This window comes from Schistocerca nitens, chromosome 7 (genome assembly GCF_023898315.1).
Source record: "Schistocerca nitens isolate TAMUIC-IGC-003100 chromosome 7, iqSchNite1.1, whole genome shotgun sequence".
NCBI classification, from domain to species: Eukaryota; Metazoa; Arthropoda; class Insecta; order Orthoptera; family Acrididae; genus Schistocerca; species Schistocerca nitens.
This window is the reverse complement of record NC_064620.1, coordinates 361,580,750-361,606,396: the sequence shown is the minus strand read 5'-3', so window position 1 is coordinate 361,606,396 and position 25,647 is coordinate 361,580,750. Positions and strand designations below refer to the sequence as shown.

The 25,647-nt window shown below is 41.6% G+C and overlaps 1 protein-coding gene across 1 annotated transcript in view; it reads left to right on the top strand.

Moving 5' to 3' along the window:
- LOC126195352 (odorant receptor Or2-like) overlaps nt 1-25,647 on the top strand; it is a 72,108-nt gene that overhangs the window by 24,363 nt on the left and 22,098 nt on the right. The window contains exons 3-4 of the mRNA XM_049933929.1: nt 11,012-11,460; nt 20,796-20,895. Of these exons, the coding sequence (XP_049789886.1) occupies nt 11,012-11,460; nt 20,796-20,895 (549 nt within the window). The remainder of the gene's footprint in view (nt 1-11,011; nt 11,461-20,795; nt 20,896-25,647) is intronic.

Here is a 25,647-nt window from a genome sequence, read left to right as displayed (position 1 = left end):
TTTCAGTTTGACCAGAGAACCCAGACCATTCCACTTAAACACAGTTCACACGATTACAGAGCCACCGCAAGCTTTACATAGGGCCTTGGTGACAATTTTCGTCAGTGGCGTCGTGTAGTGTGCACCACACTAAAACCTTACCAACACCTCTTATCAACTGAAATCAGGACTCATCTGACCAGACCACTGTTTTCGTCGTCTAGGGTTCAACCGATATGGTCCCGAGTGCAGGAGAGGCACTGCTGATGATGTCGCGCAGTTACTAAACGCACTCACATCTGCCGCCTGCAACCATAGCGAATTAACGACAGATTTCCCCGCACTGTCGCAATGGATACGTTCGTCGTCGTTCAACATTGATTTCTGCCTCTCTTCTGTTAGCACTCACAACTCTATGCAAACACCGCTGCTCCCGATGATTAAGGTGGTTGGTAATGCCTGAAATTTTATACTCTCTGCACATTCTTGGCAAACGATGTCCGAATTCGATGGAACAGCCATGCCTTTGCCACTACCACCTGTCGTATCAAATCGTTTCATGGAGGGTTTCGAAGAAGGAGCGTTGAATAGGGCCCTATTCTGCACGTTGAAATTGGCAAAACGTTTTTATTCAGGCCCCGTGGCAATGAGGTGCTTCAGTAGTTCATTAACCATATGAACTGTACGCATCCCAACGGAAGATCTATTGTGACGTCAGAGAAAGACAAGAAGCTGCCTGTGTTGGTTGAACGGAGAACATATGGACGATTCGCCTTTTCTGTGCATCGAAAACCACCATACACCAGCCTCCATCCCAATGAGCGTAGCTTTCACCATCTAGCTCAGAAGGGGGCTACGCTAAACATCCTACTTCCAGAGCCAGGGCTGTTACAGAGAAAGAGCGCCTCCGCTCCAAAAAGACACATTTCACGACAATGTTAAGAATGAATTCGTATTCGTTCCCTGATATTCGGTCAACACTGTAGAGAAAACCAAGACACAGCGCCGTTCAACATAGCGAGGAGGACCCACACACTGTACGCCCTCAATTCTGCTATGAATTAACTACTTAGATAGGTACATCCTAAAGAGACAAGGAGTCAGACTGGTGCTTCGACCACCCAGGAGAATTAAGGAGATGTTGCTACAAACAGAGATAATCTCGGCCTGCGAGTGCACGAGATTTATAATATTTCCTTCGAGTGTGGCAGGCGTTACGTATGTTCATGTATACATTCTACTGCCGATCGCTATGTTGAATTCAGCATCAATGAAAGTGAAATAAACACAAGGTTATGTTTAATCATACCAGAACTCTGGCCCATGCCCCAAACTATTGAGATTCTTTGATTACAGACTCAATGGAAACTTAACTTTTTGATAAGAACTTCAGTGGACAGCACATGTACACTTAACAGTTTATGAAACCGTACATATGATAAACAAAGAGATTAGAGGAAGGCCTATCATAGTTTACTACCTGATGCGAGTAATGGCGCTTCATGTGATCCTGGATAAAGTGTGCAAGCACACTTTCTCTATAGAAAATAATGGCGTCACCTCAGTGGGCGCCGTTTCTGTGAACTCATAATGACATTATCCATCCAATCAGATGCCATTTTTCGGGCATAAATGTGGGAGCCCCGCCAGTTTGACGACATACAGATATAGCTCATGACGACGATTATCCAAGCGGTCATCGAAAATTTGGGATTTCATCCGAATATCGAGCAACAAGTTTACCAAAAATGTGTTATCCAAGTCTGCTGACAGTGCCATAGCCACTTCTCCCCACGCTGAGATGACGTCCCCATCCCTTCGCCTTTCATCCTCCTTCCTTTATTGTGCCCTCCTTGGAGATGGTGACTTGTCTGCAATAAAGGAGTGTCATGCCACATCTGTCACAGATGATGAAAGGTGTTCAAAATTGCCGATTATTAATTAGGTTTATAGTGGGTATCAGTTCGCTTGTGTCAAAATTTTTATTTTTTTTATGCACCTGAGGTTGGGTGCACAGACTGAAACTTCTCACTTTTTATATGACATGCGGCAGAAACAGCAAATAAGTTAGCCTGACATTGTCGAGTCTTGACAGTGGGAAGCCCAATATGACTGTCGAGTTCATTTTACTCGAGCTAACTTGTTTCACCTACATGTTTTAGAGAAAACGACTGGCAGCCCCCCCCCCCTCCTACGCTTCCAGCCTCCTTGTTAACGTATTAGACCAGAAAACAGTCAGCAAAATCAATACAAAAAAAACTACGTAAATCAGAATCACGTACCGGGTGGTTATCATTAAACTTCGCATATTTAACACGTTATAACATGAACCTAATTACCATATGAGAACCAAACTTGGTAGCACACGGGGAAGAGGAGTAACGCAGAATCAGTTCAATTGAAACACCTGTAATGTGCTGCAGCGGTACATCATACCATTACTGCTGCAAAAGGGACTCAATATGGCGCCCATCAGTGTCCAGAAGAGTCTGAAGAACGAAGCATGTCCGTAGGTATGCTGGCTACCTCTTCATGTGCTGCTATTCAGATCAGCATGGTGCGAATGTACCTCTGGTAAACCTTGTCCTTCAGGTAGCCCCAGAACCAGAAATCACAGGGAGTAAGATCAGGTGATCGTTTCGGCCAAGCAATTGGAAACAATCGGCTGATAATTCGATCGTTTCCTAATGTGTTTCGGAGAAACAGGTGAACACGGCCGATAACCCGTGGGGCCCCATCTTGAGTGAAAACTGTGATTTCAATGCGTCTCTGTCCTGTAGGGCGGGTATGACACGCTGGCTAAGCATATCGCAGTGACGTTGGCCGGTCGTACTGCACATCTTTGGTCCTTGAGCACCAACTTGTTCAAAAAAGAAAGGGCCAATGATGAACGTAGCCGTGAAGCTACACCATACGGTTACACATTCACCACACACAGGAACATCATGCACAGTGATTGGAGGTGAAGTTCCCCACACTCGGCCATTCTGTGTGTTCACGTCGCCCGTCAGAGGAAAATCGGCTTCGACTGTTCATAGGACGATCCAGGACCAGCCTTCGTCAACTTCAATCCTTTCGAGAAAGAGGAGAGCGAACTCTACACGCCGCTGAGCATCCTTGTGGTGCAAGCTGCTGTACGACGCGGATCTTATATAGCTACCATTTGATAGTTCGATGCACCTTCCGTACAGTGGACAACGGGATGTTCAGTTATCGTAACACAGCACGCGCACTGCCTGACTATTGGCAACTGCGCGCAGCGTTGTTTGCCATATCAGCAGAGATTTCATCCACCACCTGTGGTGCAACCGGTCGTCAGCCTCTTCCCGGAGCGACGCCCAGTTCTTCAGCTGATTCGAACTTCTTCATCACGCTCCGCATAGCTGGTGGAGAATGAGGAACCATCCATAATCCTTCCAGCGTTAATGTTGTTTTGATAACAGACTTTCACGAATAATGCCCAGTTCCTTTCGTTCAAGGTTATGTTGACACATCAACAAGTCCATAGCGACTGTTCAGGTGTGTGAGACTATGAATCACGATCACTGATCACGGAATCTGGTGGTTGTAGTTGGAAATGGACAGTGGCGCTGTGACTCGTGGAAATCATGCACCCCATATTATGTTCATTCAAGTTACCAAGTCTGGTTCTCGTACGGTAGTTAGTTTCCATGTTATAATGTATTTCAATATAACCTTCCGATATACACTCCTGGAAATTGAAATAAGAACACCGTGAATTCATTGTCCCAGGAAGGGGAAACTTTATTGACACATTCCTGGGGTCAGATACATCACATGATCACACTGACAGAACCACAGGCACATAGACACAGGCAACAGAGCATGCACAATGTCGGCACTAGTACAGTGTATATCCACCTTTCGCAGCAATGCAGGCTGCTATTCTCCCATGGAGACGATCGTAGAGATGCTGGATGTAGTCCTGTGGAACGGATTGCCATGCCATTTCCACCTGGCGCCTCAGTTGGACCAGCGATCGTGCTGGACGTGCAGACCGCGTGAGACGACGCTTCATCCAGTCCCAAACATGCTCAATGGGGGACAGATCCGGAGATCTTGCTGGCCAGGGTAGTTGACTTACACCTTCTAGAGCACGTTGGGTGGCACGGGATACATGCGGACATGCATTGTCCTGTTGGAACAGCAAGTTCCCTTGCCGGTCTAGGAATGGTAGAACGATGGGTTGACGGTTTGGATGTACCGTGCACTATTCAGTGTCCCCTCGACGATCACCAGTGGTGTACGGCCAGTGTAGGAGATCGCTCCCCACACCATGATGCCGGGTGTTGGCCCTGTGTGCCTCAGTCGTATGCAGTCCTGATTGTGGCGCTCACCTGCACGGCGCCAAACACGCATACGACCATCATTGGCACCAAGGCAGAAGCGACTCTCATCGCTGAAGACGACACGTCTCCATTCGTCCCTCCATTCACGCCTGTCGCGACACCACTGGAGGCGGGCTGCACGATGTTGGGGCGTGAGCGGAAGACGGCCTAACGGTGTGCGGGACCGTAGCCCAGCTTCATGGAGACGGTTGCGAATGGTCCTCGCCGATACCCCAGGAGCAACAGTGTCCCTAATTTGCTGGGAAGTGGCGGTGCGGTCCCCTACGGCACTGCGTAGGATCCTACGGTCTTGGCGTGCATCCGTGCGTCGCTGCGGTCCGGTCCCAGGTCGACGGGCACGTGCGCCTTCCGCCGACCACTGGCGACAACATCGATGTACTGTGGAGACCTCACGCCCCACGTGTTGAGCAATTCGGCGGTACGTCCACCCGGCCTCCCGCATGCCCACTATACGCCCTCGCTCAAAGTCCGTCAACTGCACATACGGTTCACGTCCACGCTGTCGCGGCATGCTACCAGTGTTAAAGACTGCGATGGAGCTCCGTATGCCACGGCAAACTGGCTGACACTGACGGCGGCGGTGCACAAATGCTGCGCAGCTAGCGCCATTCGACGGCCAACACCGCGGGTCCTGGTGTGTCCGCTGTGCCGTGCGTGTGATCATTGCTTGTACAGCCCTCTCGCAGTGTCCGGAGCAAGTATGGTGGGTCTGACACACCGGTGTCAATGTGTTCTTTTTTCCATTTCCAGGAGTGTATATCATGAATATGGTACTTACATATACTACATAATTATCCAAGATATTTACCAATATCTTAAAATGTTGCAGGAATTTTTGTTTACTAATAACAATTAAGATGCCTTTAAGTTCAAAATGGCTCTGAGCACAATGGGACTCAACTGCTAAGGTCATTAGTCCCCTAGAACTTAGAACTAGTTAAACCTAACTAACCTAAGGACATCACACACATCCATGCCCGAAGCAGGATTCGAACCTGCGACCGTAGCGGTCTCGCGGTTCCAGACTGCAGCGCCAGAACCGCGCGGCCACTTGCCTTTAAGTGATTTAAAGGTCGGAGAAAAGTGGCATTCTTGTACTTGCCATGGAGACCCGATAAGATTTCGATGCCATAGTAAGACAGAGATTCCAAATTCAGGAATTGGATTGTAAGGCGAACACAGGAGCAGATATGGGTTTGAGATTCATTGACGAAGAGTGGGCTGTATAGAATCGTCAAGAAGAGCCTGTAGACAATTTGACAAAACCCACCAGAATAGGCAGTTCATTTGAGAACAAATGGAAATCTCTAAAAAGGGTAATCGCAAATACGGGATCGATTTCTGTAAAGAAGATAACTACCAAGGAATAATAGGATTCCTCGAGAAATTTTTGGAGCTGGAAGAACACATGTATACTGTTCATCAGACATATTTCATACATACTCCACACTCAGAGATTTGCACAAATTTATCAATAACAACCGATTGTACTGAATTAATCCACACCCTTGTACGGATCTCGCTCCATCTGCCACCATCAGCAGCCATTATGGCGGGACAAGGCCTGACGGTGGTCTGAGGAAAGGTCCGAAACTGGTTGGTATGAATAAAAACCTGAAAAAAAAGGACTCCGTCGTCAGGCCACGAGTGGCCGACCGGGGCCATCCGACCGCCGTGTCATCCTCAGAGGCGGATGCGGATAGGAGGGGCATGGGGTCAGCATACCGCTCTCCCGGTCGTTATGATGGTCTTCTTGACGGAAGCTGCTACTATTCGGTCGAGTAGATCCTTAGTTGGCATCACCAGGCTGAGTGCACCCCGAAAAATGGCAACAGCGCATGGCGACTGGATGGTCACCGATCCAAGTGCATGCCATTCCCAACAGCGCTTAACTTCGGTGATCTCACGGGGTGTATCCACTGCGGCAATGTCGTTGCCATAAAAACGTGAAAACGCGATCGAAAATATTTTTTATTTGATTTTTAGCATTTTGTACCGATCGGTGCTTTTTTCCAAATAACAAAATGCTTTCTAAAACTATAATCCGCATCAGTAGCCACAGGTGTTTGTTCCAACTGAGTGAGGTAGATCCCCGTTAAGCGTAAGGCCATCAGGGTTGAAGGACCGTGATACGAATCCACGTCAAACCATCCAAGCAATCGTGGTTTCCTTAAATCATTTTTGATATTATGGCTCCTTCATCCAGACTGTTGCAAATTCCTCCACAACTCGCTCCATGCACTCCTAAATCGATGCCGATGCATATACACGTGCCCGCGCACACACACACACACACACACACACACACACACACACACACACAGCCACACACACACACACACATACACACACTCTTAGACAACAGATACATTCTTTTATCACCAACGGGGTCAAAGTCGCTATTACAAACGATAACTCTAGATATCCCTTCTTTCAACGCGTAATTTTTCTCAGAGCTATAGTCATACTGTATATATTTATTTATTTATCAGGTTCCTCAGTAACGTGCGAGCCAAAACTAACCGATCAAAGAGCGAATCAGTAAATAGTTTATTGAATGCTGATTATAAAATTTAGCAACACAACACGAAATAAAAGTCACAGAGTGTACGAATAAGCAACACATCACTGCGAGGAATTAATGTGCAGAATGGACAAGTCTACCGCTAGGAAATATTTCGACTTGGAAAGTACAACTTTGGGTTTGACAATCCTTTCGCCGCTGCTAAAACCCTAACGGAAATGAAACCTCTTGAATAGTGCACACCTTTCTGTATGATGCTTTATGAAGTATTGTTCAATTGAACATCATTTTTCCCTGTAGCGTTTACGGAATCAATGTTGCTCTTTCTTCTGGTTGTAAGGAGCAAATTCAGTTATAAAATACATGTACTAGGATGGCGGAGTTAGAATTCGGAGATACCGGTATAACGGCGTACACGAACTTCGTGAACTGACGCCTCAGATCATTCCCACTGCCCGTAATTTTATTCAATGCACAGATGTGCCCCAAAAACAAAACCATCACACCATATAATACAGTGAGTTACAGTAAGGAAAGTGACCAAACGTTTGTGTTTCTGTGCCACTATGGAGATCATTCTTATAATGAAAATGGTAGCATACATATTCTGTACAAGACCTTGAAAGTGATTTTTCCAAGCACGTTATTCATCTATCCTCAGACCTAGGTGATTTAAATTGTCGACTTCACTGACCGTTTGACCACCTGGGACAATACCATTCTGTTCTTACAATGAGGTCAGTTGCGTTTTGTAGGCATTACTCGTGTCTTCGTCATATGTGACACATATTAATGTTACTGTCTTTATGTTACGTTCCACGTCTTTCACAATAACAGAGAGCGTATTTTTGAGCGGTCTGTCGTGTTTAGTGGCAAAGCAAGGGAACTACAAGGAAGAACTGAGGTTTTCGCTTACATCATCACTTTCGTGACTCAGGGCAGAATGCAATCTCTTCACTATTTCTTGACACTTGATGAGAACTTTGTGTTTTCTACTTTTCAGATATGAAGTGAATAATTATTGAACGCTTCCTCTCCCTTCAACAATTGCAAAGTATTGTGTGGTATACAAAATCAAGTAAAATACCTACTCTCCCCAACCTATCGTTTAATGTCTCAGATATAAAACGATATATATTCCATTTTCTCTGGAAACACTTATTCTGGTACCAAAATGCGTGTCTGACACCAAAATATGTGTTCAGATTGGTTCAAACGCTTCAAATGGCTCTGAACACTATGTGACTTATCATCTGAGGTCATCCGTACCCTAGAACTTAGAACTACTTAAACATAACTAACCTAAGGATATCACACACATCCATGCCCGATGTAGGATTCGAACCTGCGACCGTAGCGGCTGCGTGGTTCCAGACTGAAGCACCTAGAACCACTCGGCCACAACGGCCGGCATGTGTTCTGAGATGAGCCACTACTCACCTGAAAAAGAATTGAAAAAACTGGTAGCATAGAAATTGTTCATAATTATTTATATAATTTCCTTCACACATATTCCAAGCGGTTTCACTACCAAGGATTTAAATCTGTCACACTGATCAGGTGACCGAATACAGAATTAATATTTGGCGCACTGATTTTTATAATCCTGTGTAGTTGAACTTACACTTATAAGGGATTTATTTCTTTAATGATGACCTGGGTCGAAACAAGGACCCAGGGGTAGACAACATTCCATTAGAAATACTGACAGCCTTGGGAGAGCCAGTCCTGACAAAACTGTACTGTCTGGTGAGCAAGATGTATGAGACAGGCGAAATACCCTCAGACTTCAAGAAGAATATAATAATTCCAATACCAAAGAAAGCAGGTGTCGACAGATGCGAATAATACCAAACTATCAGTTTAATAAGTCACGGCTGCAAAATACTAACGCGAGTTCTTTACAGACGAATGGAAAAACTAGTAGAAGCCGACCTAGGGGACGATCAGTTTGGATTCCGTAGAAATATTGGAACACGTGAGGCAATACTGACCCTACGATTTATCTTAGAAGCTAGATTAAGGGAAGGCAAACCTACATTTCTAGCATCTCTAGACTTACAGAAAGCTTTTGACAATGTTGACTGGAATACTCTATTTCAAATTCTGAAGGTGGCAGGGGTAAAATAGAGGGAGCGAAAAGCTATTTACAACTTGTACAGAAACCAGATGGCAGTTATAACAGTCGAGAGACATCTAAGGGAAGCAATGGTTGGGAACGGAGTGACACAGAATTGTAGCCTATCCCCGATGTTATTCAATCTGTATATTGAGCAAGCAGTAAAGGAAACAAAAAAAAATTCGGAGTAGGTATAAAAATCCACGGAGAAGAAATAAAGACTTTGAAGTTCGCCGATGACATTGTAATTCTGTCAGAGACAGCAAAGGACCAGGACGAGCAGATGAACGGAATGGACAGTGTCTTGAAAGGAGGATATAAGATGAACATCAGCTAAAGCAAAACGAGGATAATGGAATGTAGTCGAATTAAATCGGGCGATGCTGAGGGAATGAGAATAGGAAATGAGACACTTAAAGTAGTAAAGGAGTTTTGCTATTTAGGGAGCAGAATAACTGATGATGGTCGAAGTAGAGAGGATATAAAATGTAGACTGGCAATGGCAAGGAAAGCATTTCTGAAGAAGAGAAATTTGATAACATCGAGTATAGAGTTAAGCGTCAGGAAGTCGTTTCTGAAAGTATTTGTGTGGAGTGTAGCCATGTATGGAAGTGAAGAAGAGAATAGAAGCTTTCGAAATGTGGTACTACAGAAGAATGCTGAAGATTAGATGGGTAGATCACATAACTAATGAGGAAGTATTGAATAGGATTGGGGAGAAGAGGAGTTTGTGGCACAACTTGACTAGAAGAAGGGATCGGTTGTTAGGACATGTTCTGAGGCATCAAGGGATCACCAATTTATTATTGGAGGGCAGCGTGGAGGGTAAAAATCGTAGAGGGAGACCAAGAGATGAATATACTAAGCAGATTCAGAAGGATGTAGGTTGCAGTAGGTACTGGGAGATGAATAAGCTTGCACAGGATAGAGTAGCATGGAGAGCTGCATCAAACCAGTCTCGGGACTAAAGACAACAACAACAACAACAATGATTTAATAATTGATTCAGTTTCATCTTTGCTTTCTTCCGTGTGTAATACAGTTGTCTTCGGGTACCATCTTTCAAGAGATCAGTATATTTATTTACCTGTACCAACAATAATTCGATTGAACTTATCGACCATTGACAACGAGTGATCATAAAATTTTTTGTATATTTCTTGTCGATCACTAATACACTAGCCCTGATAAAAGGGAGGTGCAAAATGTTGAGCAGCAACATTGTGCCATGATACCGCTCTCAAAAATGAGAATATAGTTTTAATTTTATTCTGAGCTGTTTGAAGCTCACTACTAAGAAATTTTATTACTTTGCCGAAATCGGACTGTGTAATTACTAAGAGCTGTAATACGCGTTGCTCGTATTAGTTTTTTTATAGTAATTATGGCCATTTGCCCTAAGCAGTACGACCACGATTAAGAGTCATTATTATTGCATGTACCATGACCGACTGTGAATATTCCTTGGCCACTACGATTTTTAGCTTTACCACTACACTGTTGAAACTATAATTCTTTCAATATTCGTAAGTCGGTTACCAGCGTTTGTTCTCCCACCTCGTTATATCTACTTCAATATCTTTAATGCTACGAAGCGCCTCACGTCCATACTACAAGTCCCAACTTAACAGACTCCACTCTCTCCTTTGGACAATGGCTACCACCCGCAGTCGCCAACCCACGTTGGAAGGGAAACTAATCAAGCCTATGGTTAGGATGAGCTGTACACCAATCTTGAATCTTTTAGACAACGCCTATCACCCACATGCGTCGTGATGTTATCTGAAGAGAACCAACGTTGGAGGGCAAAACTAAATAGTCCCTAGTTATAATAAGCTCTACACTACCAAACTGTATTATCTTGGTATAATTCATCGTTTTAGCCTGTCTGAAGACACACTTGAGCACCTTTCATTATTGTCTGCAGTGTAACGTATCATAGCTCAGAAGCGTTATAAAGTACTACAGCTGTTGACGCTTTTGCTTGGTACAGAACGCGGTACATTTGTCTGCCTGCAGGTGAGCCAGGACTTCGCCGACTTCGTGACTTGGGAGGACGTTCCTGTGATGCGCAGGCGGTGCCGCACGGTGCGTCGAATATCGCTGACCTACATGTGCTTCGGCTTGTCCAACTGCGCCTATTTCCTTAGCTTACCCTCTAGCCCCGACGGTCTGCCCTACGTTCTGGTTCTGCCCTTCGACGCGACGAAGCCTGCGAGTCACACCGTCGCTTGGCTCTACTGCATGATTGTGACTGTACACACCGTGATCATGACCATAGCGATCAACTCTTTCAACATCAGCGTGATCACGCAGCTATGTATACAACTCACACAGCTTAACAAGAAAATTGTCAGTCTCAACAAAGACGTGCCTGAGGAGCCTGGACAATCTGGGAAAAAACCTGCCCAACATGACGTTTACTGCCGTCTGAAACAGTGCATCCTTCACCATCAAGCTATTATCAAGTAAGACTATAAGCTTTTAGCCACAATGCAAATGCTTGTGTAAGACATGAGATGCACTCTAGTTAGTCTTCTACATATAAGTGAAGACGTGACTTATCTATCAGATATCTATCACGTAATACAACTTTGAACATGGCTGACGTTTGCAGCAACCGTATACACAAATACAGACAGGCAGAGCTTTCAACGTAAGATACCAAGAACATCTTTTAGGCAAAAAAGCCACTAATGTGCACAATTCAACATTTGCAGAACATCTTTTCATAACAGGGCATAACCCCAAAGAATTAAACGAAATGACAATTTTGCATAGAGAAAAGAAAGGGAGAAAACTTGATGTCTTGGAAGAACTTGAAATTTTCAGGCACACACCAAATAAAGATGACATGTTGAATGAATAAGTACAGTTGAAAAATAGAAATTTCTTTAATGCTTTCAAACCAGTGCTCTCAGTTTTATGATACTTACAATCCAGGTTCTCTTCTCCTTTTCAGAAACATTATTTTACCTCTATTAAGGTACGCTCATTACTAACACACCAGATGACGCCTGTGCCCTAGCTATGCAAGCTTTCTTTTCAAATTTTGTGTCATATAATGAACTGATGTTCTTCATTACGTATGTAATTCCAGTCGAATTTAACTCTGGTTCTACCTGTGCTACGTAAAACGTAGCCAACTTTCTACTATTTTATCCCGTTTGAAGCTCACTTATAAATGTTACTCAATAATTTGTAAAATTAATTTTTGTTTAAAGCTGTATTGGCTATACGTGTGATTTACTTCAGAAAATGTGTAATATACAAAATTGTTTTGCTCACGTTACTAGTGGCCCGCTTGTGGCGCGCCCTACATTACGTTTACTTGGCAGTGTGACTAGTTGCCACACAGTCAGTCTCCTCACACCACACCGGTGTTACTTATGTTTTAATGCTTGACTTTTTAAAGAACATTATGTCTTGTATTTTAATGTGTGACTTGAGCAACTCAGCTTTTAAATCACTGTACATCTTTGACGATATGTTCTTCATGTAAGTGCTATTTGTTTTACAGTCGTTTACATTAATGTAAAATTTTATTAGATAAGATATTTAATGTAACATATTCATTTTTAGTAATTACCTTACCTTCTGATGAAGTCACCCTTAGAGGTGACGAAACCTGGTCAAGGTATATAAAAAACCTATGCAACCGGTTGGCAGATTTTTACATAATTTTCAAATATCAGGTAATAGCCTATTTCAGGTTCCACTGAAATGGAAATGTAAATTCGACTCTGGCTGAAATACAGATTCAGGCCATCCCTCAAACTGTTGTAGACCACGGCCCTTTCCTAAGCCATACCCCTTTCTTGGAGGCAGACAAATCAGATTCCTTTTATGACAACACATGCTGATTTAGATATCTGGATCACATTCCAGTATTTTAGCAGCCTATCACAATCTTTCATTTGCTTCTGAAGACACGCACCTTGGTAAATTAGAGAGCTTTAAAGCCAAAACACACACACACACACACACACACACACACACACACATATATATATATATATATATATATATATATATATATATATATATATATATATATATCAAAAGACAGTATTTTACCATACGTTACAAACGAATCATCCATTTAATATGTACCAGTATTTTGGAACCACCATCTTTGTTAAAGCGCAGCCCGTCTCATTTCTTAACTGCTTATTAAGTTACACAGCGTCAGGTCCTCTGTACCCAAAATAGACCAATAAGAGAGCTAGTTAGCCAACATACACATATTTAGCTTTCCAAATCACAGTACTTTACATAAGCTATGCACCTCTTCCATCTCTTCTTTTCTTACCCCAAAAGGACCAATCAGAAGACTTCCACGTCAAGTATCACACATATTTAAGTCCGTCAATCACAGCCCAGTATTTTATACGCCATTAATAGGAAACAGCTAGTCAGAGAATTTCCAACGTCGAGGACTATGTCATTCTCATTTGTAACTGCATAATATCTGTATCACTGAGAAATGAGTGTGTCAAGTAGAGGCCACAACATCAGTAAGATCCTTTGTCAGCACTACACACACGTTTTGGTCAGGTACGGATTTCTCTGACTTATGCGAAACACGGCACACACACACACACACACACACACACACACACAATATTTATATCAACGCGATTTTCACATCAAAAATATCTGTTAAAATATATTGTGTGTGTAACCTACAGTATTTCCACATATAAAATTTTGTATTATTTATCAATATTGTCTAAAATTCATCAGGAACACACACACACACACAAAATATTTATCCCAATTATCAAGTTATTATTTCCATGTCTAAAATGTCTGACGAAATACATGTGACACTACTGGTGTAACTTACGGTTTACACTTAACTCTTTGTACCACACTTGGTGCAGATCACAATAGTGCTCCCAATTACATATTTCCTTAACTAAATTGCTTGTATTTTTGTTCTGCAACCGCACAAAACCCATGATATCTAAAATAACGTGTCAGCTACCCTACGAGTGCAATTATTATGTAATTTACATGTTAACACATACTTCACCCCTAAAAAATAATGTGGACTCTCAAATGTACTATTAAAATGCTTTGGTCCAAAATGAAACTGTCTGCAGCCTCTCTAGATATATGTAGGTTTCTTTTATATCTGAAAATTAAAAAATAAAATGGCTTGCAAATCGACGCTACTGATCTACTTTTCAGTTGTAGCTTCGTTGAGCTATATGCCATTGTACCACATTTTAAACAAAACAAAAATTCTGTATATTATTTATCACAGTTTGTAAACATTTGTTGGATAACATTTCAAAACGCGGATGGAACCAATTATCTAACAGAAAAGTTAAAATTTCAGCCCTGATACCACATTTAGAAGAAACCAAACATTTTATGTATTATTTACCCAAATAATTTCTTCTATAACCATACAAACCCATACTCCACTACTGCTCTATCTACAGATTAAGATGTAGTTGGCGAGGAGTGACTTATGCTGTCACAAAGTGGTAACTACATGATATAGTATGAGAAACAGTAGTAGCAACATTTGAATGCTGCAAACATTCATACAGGTGATAAACTAGCATATCTTTCAACGACCCACTTTCAGTTAAATTTGAAGTCAACAAAACGTTCAAGGATCTCCACGCCAGGCAAAAATTTTTATCGTGGGCACACAAAACGGTTGTGATCATCTGCTAATTTCGCTAAGATACGCTGTCATGTACAACACTTAAAAAAGAAGTCTGAATTCTTTATCAAATTTTGTAAATATTTGTTCCATAACTTTACAAAACAACCTTGGCGTTACTGATCCAATTCACAGTTAAAACTGCACTTGTCGATGAGGATAGTTGAATATCTTTACCAGACTTTAAAAATACCTGTTCTATAGCGTTACAAACACATGTGCCACAAAGGTCCCCTAGGTAAGCATGCCTTACGCTCTCGCACAATGGAGACTACATGACACTTGCAGAACACATTTTTCAATACTTATATAAATATTACAAACATCTTCTGGTTTGTTTTAACTGTAGTCTAAAGACTGAATTGCCCTCATCGATAATTGCAAAGTAGCCTATAAGTTAGATCAGTTGCACCATGTCTGTTTCGATATTTTACAGAACAAATCATCACACACTGTGATACAAAATAAAAACAATTTTTGGTTTCCTTAAAATGTGGCAAAAGGATAGAAATTGTATCATTGTCAAGTGCACCAAAACCGATAAGTTAGAACAGTAGTGTCAATATAGGACCCGCCGGGATGGCCGAGCGGTTCGAGGAAATACAATCTGGAACCGCGCGACCGCTGCGGTCCCACGTTCGAATCCTGCCTCGGGCATGGATGTGTGTGATGTCTTTAGGTTAGTGAAGTTTAAATAGTTCGAAGTTCTAGGGGACTGATAACCTTAGACGTTAAGGCCCATAGTGCTCAGAGCCATTTGAACCATATGTCAATATAGGAATCGCGAATTTTTTACTGTTACAGAACAATTAAGCTACAACAGTATTTTCACATATAATTTGTACTGTAAACGTAGAAATTTGTATGTGTTAAGTATTTGGTGCTTTTCAATGCTATGACTGCGTATTACGAAAACGTACAGCTGCAACGATAGCTGCATTCAAGATCTTCTCAAAATGAAACAATTTCAGTAGAGATTGTTTTCCTAGGGTTCAGAAAATGTAATGTCGCTGTAAGAAAGATTATTGTTTAGTAGCTGTTTACGGACTGTTGAACTGATAACATATTTTGATAATCATGATTCCACAATGGCGATCAGGAAATGCTGCAGCTTACCTTGAAAGTTTATTTTTGTATACCAGCCAGTATATGTATGTCCAAGATAATTTGTAATTAAAGGAAGCCATATAAGCCTGTTAATAAGGTCAATAATATTTTTCTTGGTATATTACTTTTTCATCTTTAATGTTGTACTTAACCTATGAGAAAGTGTCAAATATTACTGCGGTGCAAGTGTTTGCACTGTTATAAATCGATAATATAGTCAACTGAGCATTGTGGCACACAGTTTGAGGATCCACATTACCATTGTTGTCCAGTGCTGCTTAATCTGTAAGTTATATCGGCTGAGACATTTGACATTTGATATGTGTAAACACTATAAGTTACACCGGTATTGCCAATATATTTATTTATCTTAGAGAGACGTTGTAGTTATGGACATGACACTGTGGCACTAGACATAAGCTAAACGTGTGTGTATGTGTGGTTGCGTGTTTGTGTGGGCGTCTTGCTGACTAAGCTTATGTAATTTAGGTAAGACATGTAAAACGCTGTGTATTACACCAATATTGACACTATCATCACGTATTTTCGCTGATGTGTTTGCACATATATGTGCATGCATGTGTGTGTGTGTGTGTGTGTGTGTGTGTGTGCGCGCGTGAGTGTGGAACCTGTCACGTACATAACCTTGATAGATCCCCAACCTGTATTTGCATGAAACTGGCGCTACGACATACCCAGGTTTCATCAAACAGTGCTGCAAGGGAAGAAAGAATTGTAGCATCTGGTAAATGTTTGCTTAATATAGCACGTTACGAAACACAGCTTTAACTACGTAATCTTCATGTATTTGCAGAAACAGAAAATGTAGTATTAGTTTCTTTTGCTGCAGTGTTTCGATTTCCGTACTCACAGCACCCGATTCCGAGATTTCGGATGGAGCCTTAAAGCTACCTCAATTCACGGTCAACAGAAGCAGAGAAGACTTTGCTCTAGAAAAAACTACACACAACATCGATTATTGTAAGTCTGTAAAAATATTAACAGAAGATTTTGGTATGATTGCATCTTGCAACTGGTAAATTGCCGTATCTTCTGCCTGTTCACTCGGAACCTGAGTACGATGATATACAGGAGTTTTCATTGTGTAAGAGAAGGCTTCTAATGGCATCCAATATGATTTAAGGGACTGTTGATATTTCCGGTAGGGTATCTGACATTTACTTCTTTTTCGAGTCTCAAACTTTTTTCGAATAGTACCCACACATGTGACGCCGCTTTTCAAATGCTTCTTTGTGTAATGCAAAGCATTCAGTATTCCGGTAGTACCACTCAAAATTCCGTCCATAGTGTTCGTAATCACAGTTAGCCTACTCTATAGCATGCACATACTCGTAAAAACAAGTTCTTAAGAAGGCAATAGGTCTGCATTGTAATTGAAGCACTTACAGCCTGCAAAAGGTTTCTATCATCTTTTGGATTTATTGCTCCTGAAACCACCACAGTAGCTTTCATAGAACAGCCTTCAGTGCCAATTCGAGACAATATTTAATTGTTATATCTGTCGACTTCATTGTAGGTTTCAAACTCTATGGCCTTCAGTAGGCAGATTATTCGTGTCGTGACATCTAGAATTTTTTAACTCTTTATCAATAAAATTCATGTGACAGATATCCATTTTGTGTAAGTTTATTACGAATGTTAGATCGTGTCTAAGCTGCATAGTTTCTGTCATCGTAAAGAGACGGAAAGGTTCCCATAACGCAGCACCAGACAGAGACGCCAATGGATTTCGACTGGTATTTGGCTGAAAAACAGAGCTGTATCCTACCGGTGGTAAATAATAGATCTCGGAAGATGAATAAGCTATTTCCAAAATGTAAGGACAAGTATTTTGCTCATTTTCCATCTAGTAGGAGGACCAGTGACATCCAGATCTCCAACACAATTTACGGAATGTTCTTAGTCGCGGCTACAGCTATAATGCAATGCACGCAGCTCAACATGGCGTTTGGGTTCCTTCTTCAAGACACTGACATCCAGTTGGAGGCTGTAAAATCCGACTTCTGGAATAAGGCTTTGGCAAATGGAATGCGGGCGGTTTGTGACTTGTAAAAACATCTCGTTACCACAGATGTCGCACGGCCATAAGATGCAATATTTACCACAGTTCACAGATCCAGACATGCCAACAGTTGAAACTCTCCTGCACAAAGTACTGCGCCCAACTCCTATCTTGTGGTTATATGGCGACAATACGCCAAGCCCTTTACCGAACTTTGTATGTACCTCTTTGCTTTACATTGTAATGAAATATAATTATTTCCTAATTTTTTCTCGATTCTTACAAAATAAATACAATTAAACCATGCATTTAGTACGTGAGTCGCCATGTTTATTACAGTATTCTACTCCAGCAAATTTTAAAATATCTCTGTTTGTTGTCTTTCCACCCAATCTAAAGGCAACATCGCTTTTCCTTAGCAAGAACCATGGACGAGTTTAGGCCACGCCACTGCTTCTTTACACCATGGTGACAAAAGCCATAAACTGCCTCCGAGTATGGATCATGATGGACATCTTTTTACCTGGCGTAGTGCATCATCTCGGTTTGGCATAGACCCAACATGTCATTGGAAGTCCTCAGCAGAAATACTGAGCCATGCTGCGTTTATAGCAGTCCATAATGAGAAAGTGTAGCCAGTGAATGTTTTACTGCATAAACTGACCCCTCGATTGTGTCCTATAAATTTTCGATGTGATTCGTGTCGGGCGACCTCACTGGACAAATGATTTGCTCAAGTTGTCCAGAATGTTCTTCAAACCAATTCCGAACAGTTTTGACCTGCGAGTCCATGACATCAAGTCCATGAATAGCTGTAAATGGTACCTGAACATAGCCAGTTTCAGTCCACGATCTGTGCCATTGGACCAGTGGACCCAATCCATTCCATCTAAACGCAAACCACACCGCTATGGGCCACTGACAGCTTGCAAGGTGCCCGGTTGACTACCTGGGCCCATGGCTTAGTGGGGTCTGCACCACACTCGAAAGCTATCATCAGCTCTTACCAGCTAAAATCGCGACTTACTTGTCCAGACCATGGTTTTCCAGTCGCGTGTGGTCCAACTGATAGTCACGAGCCCGGGGTAGGCGCAGCACAGGCACTTGTGACGGTCGCCTGCGGCTTTAGCCCATTAACGCCTAATTTCGCCTCACTGTCGTACCGGATACGTTCGTCGTACGTCCCACATTGATTTCTGCATTTATTTTAAATAATGTTGCTTGTCTGTTAGCACTGATTAATCGATCGTTAAGTTAAGGTCGTCGGCCACTGCATTATCCATGGTGAGCATTAATGCCTGATGTGTTGTATTCTTGGCACACTCTTTGCTCTGTGGATCTCGGAGTGATGAATTCCCTAATTATGTCGGAAATGGAACGTCCCTTACATCTAGCTCCAACCACCATTCCGCGTTCAGTCTGTTAATGCCCGTCGTGCGGTTATAATCACGTCGGAAACGATGTGGAACAGACCTGAGTACAAATGACAGCTTCGCCAGTGCGCTGCCCTTTCATGCCTTGGGTACACGATACTACCGCCATCTATATATCTGCATACTGCTAACCCATGATTTTTGTCACCTCATTGTATAAGGTAACGAACATTGGAATCATTCGTAAGGTCAGCTAAAAATATAACTTACTGCGTCGTCCCTCGGATTTTACACAGCGGCGAAAATATTACATGAGTACAGCACATTGGACCATCATATTATGATGCAATCCCTATGTAACGGATTATTTGTGTGCTGTCGTGTGTAATCCAGAATTAGTTAAAAACAGTGTGCAAGAGACTGATAGGAAGAAGATTTTAGTTGGTTCGACGAAATGCGAAGGAGATGTCGTGTTGCTAGGTACCACATGTGGGAGGGCTGTAGGCCCACAGTTCCAGAAAAACAACTCCTCATCACCTTCAGTCCATATATCGTTGTTGTTGTTCTGGTCTTCAATCCAAAGACTGGTTTGATGCAGCTCTCCATGCTACTCTACCTTGTATAACTCCCTTTATCTCAAGATAACCATTGTAACCTACACCCTTCTGAATCCTCTCACTGTATTCGTCTCTTGGTCTCCCTCTACAACTTTATCTCCCACTCAGCTCTAAAAAACTACACTGGTGATCTCTTGATGCCTTAGAATGTTTCTTATGAACTGAGTCCTTCTTCTAGTCAGGTTGTGCCACAAATTTCTTTTCTCATCACTTTTATTCGCTATCTCCGCATTAGTTACGTAATTTACCCACCTAATCTTCAGCATTCTTCTGTAGCAACACATTAGCGCTTCTATTCTTTTCTTGTCTGAAATATTTGCTGTCAATATTTCACTCCCATACATGGCTACATCACAGACAACTATGATTAGAAAAGATTTGCTACTACTTAAATCTATATTCGATGTTAATAAATTTCTCTCCCTCAGAAACGCTTTTATTGCCATTGCCAGTCTGCATTTCATATCCTATCTATTTTGGTCATCATCAGTTGTTTTGCTGCCCAAGCAGAAAACTCAGCTACTGCTCTAAGCGTCTCATTTCCTAAGCCATTTCCCTCAGCATCGCCTGATTGTATTCGACTCTATTCCAGTACCCGTGTCGTGCTTTTGATGATGTTCATCTTGTATCCTCCTTTCAAGACAGTGTACACTCAGTTTAACTGTTCTTCCAAGCAGTTTCTGTCTCTACAGCACAAATTTCGATGAGTGCCAACATTTCTGAGGCCTTTTTCCACGAAAGACGTATTAAGCCTTATTTAGACAGAAGATGCACTACGTGAGCTAGTGTAGCTACCGTCTTCACCCCCGCAACCCTCTCCCCACCCTACTTAAGATGCCGAATGAGAGCTACGCTACCTTTCTGGACTAGCCTCATTCATAAAAATTCGGTAGAGTACATGTGGAATTATATCAGCTTATTCTGTATCTCGTTGAGCGATACGTGATTTTACATCTCTCCTCTACTGGATTCTAGCATCAACTTGTTCTGATTTTCATAGGAATGTCGACTTACTGCAAAGCTGCCTGGGCATATTGTTGCTGGGGCAAAGTTTATCTGTCGGTACCGCGGCCTGCTTCGAGATGTTCCAGATTGCCACGGTCAGTGAACACGTCTTATGTCTGTAATATCACTAATCTTATTGTACATATTGTTTTTCGAGTAAGCTTACTTAAGAAAAGTTTATTTATTGTTCTATATATAACAATAAAACAAATTTCACCATGAAACTGACGCTTAACAGCATATTTGTTGCGATTATTATATCGGCTTATTTAAACTATTTGTCCAACAGGAATTCTTTTAAGGAACGACAATATGCACATTGGTCTAGCATCACGGTTAAATCGAACGAGAAAAATAAACATGCTAGTAACTGTTACTCGTAAATGAAAACTCTAGTAGACGTTAATAGTTGTCCTAAAAACACCATAACAGTTTATTTGTCTGCTTAATACTAATACCAGCCAAGCATTCTGCGTCAGTGCGTAAGTCATGTATGAATTCATTGACAGTATCCTCACTGATTTATTTAAAAGCTGGAAGGCATATCTCTAAGTTTTAGACGGGTTTGGCATGCAGTATGTTACTGTGTTAGGAACTATAGCCAGCCTGATTGGTGACCCTTAAAAACATAGTTTGAGAGTAATGCTATCAAGTCAGCAATATATTTGAATACTTTGCTAAAACCATCGCCATAGTTACTACTTTTCAGAGGACCTGATAAATTTTGTAATTTCCTTAGGGATTGTATTTTTGGCACCAGCGTCTGCTTCTGTTGCATGTTGTTTCCACCAAAATAAATCTAAGGGATTTGTAGTTGGTTGTTTCTTAGTAGCTGTCGCTGTTAGTAACTAGTCGTTGAGTTTTGTGGCCAATCATTCCAGAGTGTGACCATTTTTCACACAACTACATCTTGGGGACATTGTGAAAAATGAATAGCTTTTTTCATTTTTTAATAAGGTTGCAAAATTTTGTCGTTTCATTCATTGATTGTGCTATTTTTTAACATAGTGCATCTATTTCGGAACGGTTATACGAAACTGGGCGATTAGGCAATACTGCTAGAATTAGAGTTTTGGTTGTTGGTTAAAGCTCATCTTCTAAATTAGGCAGAGCTCTGTTGGCCAAGACAACATAAATTAATCATTTGCCGTCAGGAGTTGTTTATCTCCTGTCTTTTTTTTTTTTCAGTGCTAACATGAATCTTTTAGCCGAACTGGTTAACTAAACCAACATGTTTGAAATTGAGTTAAATTTTCCAAAAGCATTTTTTGTCTTATAAATTTATTCGGAGAGCTATTCCCATAGTCTCTATCCAAACACATTCGTTACGTTACTGTTATATGATTCCGTGATTAAATAGTGCTATTCTATGATGCGAAATTCAGTTACCAGGATACATTCCTTTTTAAAATCATAATAAAAAAAATACTGTTTGTCGTTCTTATAAATCACTAAGGGAGGTTGGATCTATAGACGTCCTGTTCACGTTCGTTGCATAGTTTCCTTCGGTCATCGTAGAGAGTTATACTGTGGCAAATAATCCCATGTTAGATATCAGCAATCCTAACCGCTATCTGACAGAAAACTGACACTAATGTCTCCACAAGTAATGATTATCTATGAAAATCAGTCATTCGCAGCCGCTATTTGTGTACGTGGGGGGTTCAGTTGCATGGGATTTCGGCTTGTCTAGGTAATTTCTCTGTACCTAATGTTTCGCCTCCTAATACTGGAGATATCAAATGCTATACTCTGCTAATAGTTTCAACTTAAACAAGTTAACCACAACAGCAGTATACAGAAACACTTGCACATATGGTCAAGTGTTTATAGCATCTGCTAACAGAAGCAGTAACATCCAGCCTAAAGAAAGTAAGAACGGCTATTGTCTGGGTGACAAGGGTAGATCAGCGATAGAACAACAGGTACTGGGGCCAGGAAAGTATCAGATTCGGTTCTCCGACAATATAGTTTTATTAAGAAACAACCATTAGCAAGTTACGGTGTGTAGGTAGGGCATAGAAATTCAAAAGTACAAATACAGCTTTAACAAAAACAAGAAGGACTCAAATTAAACAAATTGTGAGATTCAGTGCTAAATGAAAATAGCATCAATTATTTCATATTACAAGCTCCAAAGTACACGTCAGTGTCATTCTGGGATTTTAGGTAGCCTGATGACATTACGACCAGATGGTGCTATGGTTGGCCCACTAGATGGCGCTGCCAGAAGTCAAACGGATATCAACTGCCTTTTATTAAATAGGAACCCCCATTTTTATTACATATTCATGTAGTACATAAAGAAATATGAATGCTTTAGTTGTACCACTTTTTTCACTTTGTGATAGATGGCGTTGTAATAGTCACAAACTTATAAGTACGTGTTAAAGTAGACCGTTTACCAGTAGCGGACCAGGTCGATATCGTGTTGATGCCCAACGGGCGCGTGCTATGTATGCTGCTCGGTATCCTGGACGACATCATCCTAGTGTCCGGACCGTTCGCTGGATAGTTACGTTATTTAAGAAAACAGGAAGTTTTCAGCGACATGTGAAACGTCAAACACGACCTGCAACAAATGATGATGCCCAAGTAGGTGTTCTAGCTGCTGTCACGGCTAATCCGCGCATCAGTAGCAGACAAACTGTGCGAGAATCGGGAATCTCAAAAACGTCGGTGTTGAGAATGCTACAACAACATCGATTGCACTTGTACCATATTTCTATGCACCAGGATTTGCATGGCAACGACTTTGAACGTCGTGTACAGTTCTGCCGCTGTACACAAGAGAAAGTACCGCATAATGACAGATTTTTTGCACGCGTTCTATTTAGCGACGAAACGTCATTCACCAACAACGGTAACGTAAACCGGCATAATATGAACTATTTGCCAACGGAAAATCCACGATGGCTGCAACAAGTGGAACATCAGTGACCTTGGAGGGTTAATGTATGGTGCGGCATTATGGGAAGAAGGATAATTGACACCCATTTTATCGATGGCAATCTAAACGGTGCGATGTATGCTGATTTCCTACGTAATGTTCTACCGATGTAACTACAAGATGTTTCACTGCGTGACAGAATGGCAATGTACATCCCAAATGATGGATGCCTGCCACGTAGCTCGCGTGCAGTTGAAGCGGTATTGAATAGCATATTTCATGACCGGTCGATTGGTCGCACGTTCACCGGATCTGACATCTCCGGATTTCTTTCTGTGGGTAAAGTTGAAGGACATTTACAAACGTGAGCCACCGTTAGCGCCTGACAACATACGTCAGAGCATTGTCAATGCATGTACGAACATTACGGAAGGCGAACTACTCGCTGTTGAGAGGAATGTCGTTACACGTATTGCCAAATGCATTGCGGTTGACGGACATCATTTTGAGCATTTATTGCATTAATGTGGTATTTACATGTAATCACGCTGTAACAGCATGCGTTCTCAGAAATGATAAGTTCACAAAGGTACATGTATCACATTGGAAGAACCGGAATAAAATGTTCAAACGTACCTACGTTCTGTATTTTAATTTAAAAAATAGACCTGTTACCAACCGTTGGTTTAAGATTGTGAGCCATATGTTTGTGACTATTACGGAGGTATCTATCACAAAGGGAAAAAAGTGGTCCAACCAAAACATTCATATTTCTTTACGTACTACACGAATATGTAATAAAAATGGGGGACCTGAACGACTTATGAAACGCTCATTGCATCACCGAAAAGAAGATCCAATATTAAACGCCTAACATACATTCATTAGTGAATGTGTAACAATAAAACTTATTTTTGGTTGTTCAGAAACTTGAAAACGTATTTTAATCAGTCTAAAACAAGAACTCTTACATAGCATACGCCCGTTGGGCATTTTGGTCACAATAGCCATACATCAACACGATATCGACCTTTTCCGCAATTCCTAAACGGTCCATTTTAACACGGGTAATGTATTAGGAAGCAAATACAGTCCGCACTGGCGGAATGTTACGTGATACCACGTACTTATACGTTTGTAACTATTACAGCGCCATCTATCACGAAGCGAAAAAAGTGGTGCAACTAAAACATTCATATTTCTTTACGTACTACACGAATATGTAATAAAAATTGGGGTTCCTATTTTAAAGAAACGCAGTTGATATCCGTTTGACGTATGGCAGCACCATATAACGGGCTAACCATAGTGCCATCTGGTTTCCCCCTTCAAGATAGACGAGTTTCTTTCTTTGCAGTTTTTTCGTTTGACGCTTATTTCGTGAAATATTTGGCCTGGTCGCGATCAATGGAACACCCTGTATACCGCCTGCCAGTAAGCCTGTGCACAAGTCGTGGGGATTGAACACTCGTATTCCCTGCCGGCCGTAGCGTTGTTGGTCCCAAAAAATGCCGTGGGCCTTAACGCTGTTCTCTGAAGTTAAGTGCAATTTGGGAATCATTCTGAGTCATCACGTCCGTTACTTAAGTGAGGCCGCTTTGTTAATATTAGCGTTTCTGTAAGTCATTTTACTGGTTCAGTTATTACTAGCCATTCATATTTAACACTTACGTTAATTATGTGTGTATATTTAATGAATGTGCAACTTGTTACTTTTCTTGTGAGCCTGTTTTGTGACCTTGGTTTGCACACTTTGTATTTTTAGTATAAGCATGTTTCACTGTGGACTTTTATGTGGGCAGTTAAATTTTATTAATCTTTATGATCGTTGTTTTTTAATGAATGTGTTGTGTTAGGTGGCTGTGTACCTTTGGGTTGGAAGTATATAGTGTTACTAGTCTTTTGAGATATGTTTAAACAAGAACGATTGTATATGGCTGATTATTTCACCGTGCCT